At 52.5% G+C, this 4,769-nt stretch overlaps 1 protein-coding gene across 1 annotated transcript in view; it reads left to right on the forward strand.

The window, feature by feature from the left end:
• Positions 1 to 4,769, forward strand: part of LOC104499444 (SLAIN motif-containing protein-like) — a 14,837-nt gene that overhangs the window by 6,976 nt on the left and 3,092 nt on the right. The window contains exons 3-4 of the mRNA XM_010142952.1: positions 1 to 33; positions 1,886 to 2,029. The exon at positions 1 to 33 is cut by the window's left edge and continues 14 nt beyond it. Coding sequence (XP_010141254.1) covers positions 1 to 33; positions 1,886 to 2,029 — 177 coding nt within the window. The remainder of the gene's footprint in view (positions 34 to 1,885; positions 2,030 to 4,769) is intronic.

The following is a 4,769-nucleotide window of genomic DNA, read 5'->3' on the forward strand; positions in this document are numbered from 1 at the left end:
CCTGCCGAACTCTCCTGAACAGGCTGGACCAAGGTACAGGAGCTCCGGGCTGTCCCCACCCGGGTACTTTACCTCACCGGGAGCCGCGGGCGTGTGGTCGGTGCTGTCTAAACCCTCCCTGCTCCTGGTGGGATGCCTCAGCTGACGACGGGAAGAGCCTGTGCTGTGCAGGTGAAGAGCACGGCGCTGGCTGCCCAGAGCAGACAGGACAAACCAGGCTGGGATGGTTTGATTCCCGTTTTTCAAGGCACAAATCCGGGAGTCTAAACACAAAAATAGATTTTAGTGTTTGCAGGCTGCTGGGGTTTTTTAATTAATATTTAAATGTCTTTAATGAAAGTTCGTAGAGGAAAACTGGGCTTCTGGGGAATGGGGGAGAGAATCATCGAATTGTTACTGCAGCTTTTATCGGGGTACAGCGTTCTATGTGGAGTGTTGGACAGTGATTATTGTCACCGGATCTTCCCGTTGGTTTTATTACCTGGGGAAGAGTTGCCTGATGCTCAGAGCTTACAGGAATGAAACACCAACATCTGTCACTCAGATGGGGGCCGAGTTTTCCTTCCAGGTTTGTCCTCCCCGCAAAGTCCTGCCCAGTACCGGAGAGAAATCCCTTCTCCATACCCACGGCTCTGCCGTGCGGGCGGCCGGGGTGTGCCCCGCGGCTGCGGGGTGACCAGCCCTGCCGTTTTCTTCGACCCACCCGTCACTGAGAAGTTTTGCAGAGCAGGACGTGGCGTGTTGGACAGAATTTTGGGTTTGAGGTGCAGGGATGTTCTCCACTGCTGCAAACCCACCCCCAGCCGGGTGCCCAGGCTGGTCCGTGCCCGGTTTTGAACTGGGCAGCTTTGTCTTCACGGGAACACAACAGTCCTTGTTCAGTGTCACCAGGAACCGGAGCTCAGCGGTCTGAAGGCTGAGGCCGCTGTTTTGGTTTTGTTTGGGTTTTTTCTTTTTAAGTTTACATACTAACAGTCTCCTGGCACCACTCGGGATCAGGCTGATTTCGAGTTTAGCCTTGAAATTCCTGGCCTGAGATAACTAAACATGGTTTAGAATGAGCTTGATTTACTTTTATAAACCATCTGCACTTCAAAATTTGAATGAAGATTCATTTGATTAACTCTTTGCTTTCTGTCAGGCTTTGTTTGTGCTTTCTCCTTTTTAACTCAGTCTGACCTTAAATTTGGGGGGAGATAAAAAAAAAACCACCTTTATATACTGAGTCTTCATGATTTTCTTAGCTGATTGATATTCTGATTTTCTCACTCATATTCTCTCACTGGTCAGGGTGGGCAGCTCAGCAGCCCCTTGACTGTACAAGCCCATAGCCGGAGTGACGTCCTCAGCGTGGTGGCTGTGTCAGTCCCACGTCAGGAAGGAGGATCAGCTCCATCTCGCTACCTGGCTGCTTGTTGATTGTTCCACTAAGCTGTAGGCGAAATTACTGTTTCGGAGGGGTTGTTTTTTGTGTTATAATGTGCTGTCCTTTTAACCTAAAGGGTTTAATGCTGGCTCGATTGTGTCATTAAAAATGCAAAACGACCCATGTGGAAGCGCAGAAGTTCAGTGGCGTTCTGTACCCTGGGGAAGCGCCAGGGATTTATTAAAACAGGGAGCTTGCAGAGATACACGGCTCCCTGAAAGCCGGGTTTGCCGGTAGTTGTTCTCTGAACCCTTCAGGAGGGACGTTAAACCAGGGGAAAGGAGCGGGCGCAGCTCTGCTCCCTGCAGCTCCCGACTGCCCCCAGCGAGGTGGCGCGTTTGAGCCCCGTCTGTTACAACGGTTAATCCTGTTTGATCTGATGCCGTTCTTTATCTCATGCTCTTTGTTCTTAAAAATGATCTGATAACCTTTGTGGCTTTTTTGTATCTTCCCTTCTAGCCAGTAGATGGAAAAACCTGTATTGCAGCCCGCTGGCATCACCCGGCGCACATAACTTGGAGCCCGGCTCCTGTAGCAATGCACTAAACTCTCCCGGGCATCTCAAATCGACTAACAAAGCCCTACTAACCTGTGGCAGCTCAGGTACGGCACGTCGGCAGGGCAGCGGCCGCGGCGCTTAAAGTGCAAGGAGGGTGCTGAAGGACCCGGGGAGGAGCGGGCCAGAGGAGCGAGTCCCCCCATGGGGTTTTCTCCTTTGCTCGCTTCCGGACCTGGCTTTCGGGGGAGAAGAGCTCCTTGCATTCTAAAAGCCTCGTAGTTATTTCATGGGGTTGGGTTTTGTAGCTTTTTCTCTCTATATTTATACCGCGTAGTAATTTTAAGCTGTTGGGGCAAAGAAAATACTGCTCCTGAATCGTGTTATCTTGTGTAGGTCTTAACTTTTCAGTTTTCTGGCTTGGGAGCTGGCGAATTTTCTTTTGAAAATATTCATGTAGGCAGCAGAGAGAAGCCTCGAGCTTAGAGATGAAAGGGCCAGTCTCCAGGGTCAGCCTTTAAACTGGCCGAGTGGGCAGCTCCACGCAGTCCAAGTGCTTTCCACCCGGCCTCCTCACGTCTGGAGGAGGAGCTGCTACCTTGGAGGCTCCTCACTCAGAAGTGACTCCTCTTCAAGGCCTGTGTTTGTGGGTAGGATAACAAAGTCTCGCCTCAGGCTCAGCTCTGCCTTTGCTCCTAAGCTGTGGCCGAAGGCATCTGTGGAGGCTCCCTCAGGAGCCCGCTTTCCCCTTGGTGCGGGTCACACTTAGTGCCGCGGTACAAACGCTTTGCCCTTGGTGTTGGTGATAGTCCTCGGTTCGTTTGGGTTTGTGGGAACGGCCGTAGCCTCATTTGCACGTTCAAAATCCTAAAGCATGTTTAGCAGCTTCTGGCCTGAAACTGGACGTTCCAGGGGTTGCTGGCGGCTGTTCCTGCCCCCGTACAGAGCCACTGTTGTGCACACAGGAGGGTGCTGGTGGGGTGGTTTTGCTTCCCGGCTGGTTTCTGCAGGAGAAGCTCGCTCTCCCGGTGTGCGGGGTTAACGTGAGCTTGGCTGGCAGTGGAGGGGTCTGACCAGCTTTACGCAGTTCCCATGTGTAAATCCACAGTGCCTGTGGGACCTGCGGACTTCTGCACGTCTCCCCACGTTGTCAAGGGCACCAAACAGAAGGGCAGGCCTAGAAGAGGCTGTGGCGGTGTGGCATTATCCACCGCGATGCCTTCAGCTGGCTGAGGGCTCCTCCTGGCGTCGGGTGTAAGAGCGAGCAGGGCTTTAACGGTCACTGCCAACTCGAGCAGCTCCAATCCAGTTTATTCTAATGGAGCATCCCCTTGTTAACTGGGAAACACCGAGCAGTGACGCCCCAGGCACAGACACAGCCCTGCACTGCAGGGCCACTGCTGGCACTGCCTCGTGTCGGGTCTTCAAACCAGAGCGACTTCAGGCCTTTTCCAGTTCCTCCTTTGAGCTTTACTGGTACAAAGCAGTTGGCTCGGTGTCCGTGGGAGGAACTTACCTTACACCTGGACTTCAGCCGTGTGTTCTCCAGACAACGCACTGTTCCAGGAACAGACAAAGTGCTCGTTTCTTGTTGCTTTTTATTCGAGTGATGATCTCGAATCCCAGCTTGAGCAGGATTTGTGTCTCTTAAGCCCACTCCAGCTGAAAGTGGTGTTAAGTGCTCCTGGGCTCTTGCACGTCTGCCCTTACCTGACCTGCTGTCATGTTGGTGGATCTGTGCTGTTTATTAGATGTATTTTTATTTAATCCACACTGTATAGTGGTCACTGCAGCCTTGTCTTGCAGTTGTGTTAAGGTAATGACGTGCTCTCTCCTGAAACAGCTCTGTAAGTGATACGGTCCTGCCTGCGCGAGGGTTTGTGATGCCCGGAGCACGCTGTGGGGTTTGTAGGATGTCGCAGAGATCAGCATGTCACCATGTAGAGCTTTTTCACTCACCAGTCCTTCTGTGGCCCCCAAATTTGGCTAGTTCTGCGGGGTGGGGTTCAGTACAGGGTAGTTACAAGGTGGGGAAGGAGACAGAGCCCTGCGTGCTCTCTCTCAAAGGCACTGCCCCGAGCGAGACGGATCCTCAGCGGCAGGGTAGGGCAATCCTCCCCTCGCTGCCTGCCTTTGCCTGCCGCCTGCGAGCAGCAGGGACAAGTGGCTGCGGGGAACCAGAGGCAGCTGTGGTGCCCCACCTCTGTGCACAGGGCCACTGACCAGCCTCCCGCTTGGAGGACAACCCCAGAGTTATGTGGCTGCTTCTTGTTCTTCAAAAGGGAAGTTATTTCTTGCTCTTCCTAATACCTGAGTTGTGGAAGAATCCCGTTGGTTGTTCGTGACATGTTGTGTGAACAAGCGGGGCCCTTCCCGGTGAGAGAGGGTTTGGTCTGTGAGGAGAGAGTTAAAAAAAGGATGAACCTCAGGAGAGGAGGGAAGGTTCCTGCTGGAAGCTTTGCCTGGCAGGGCTGGTTTCTGAGGTAAGGTGCTCCAGGAGCCGCTTGCACCATGTCCCTCCTCTGACTGCTCACCAACACGAGCACTTGGTGTAACTTTGCTGCTTCATATCTCCATCAAGAGTTGCCCCTTTCTCAGACTAGGCAGAAACAAAGCTGATCTCTTAAAGGACGTTTCTAAGCTCAAAACGATCCCTTTGCCACCTTCTGGACAGAAGGTCACCATCTTTTTGCCACTCTGCTTCCTGAAAACCACAGGTTAAAATACTGAGTGTCAAGTAATTTCTAACTTCTTAATTACTTACGTCTAGCAACCTCAGCCTCACAACCATGCTGACTAAACACTGTGCTGCTCGCTCTGGGGTGTCCGTGGGTGTCTGACCGCTCT

This window comes from Buceros rhinoceros, unplaced genomic scaffold, assembly GCF_000710305.1.
Source record: "Buceros rhinoceros silvestris isolate BGI_N320 unplaced genomic scaffold, ASM71030v1 scaffold28759, whole genome shotgun sequence".
Lineage (NCBI taxonomy): Eukaryota > Metazoa > Chordata > Aves > Bucerotiformes > Bucerotidae > Buceros > Buceros rhinoceros.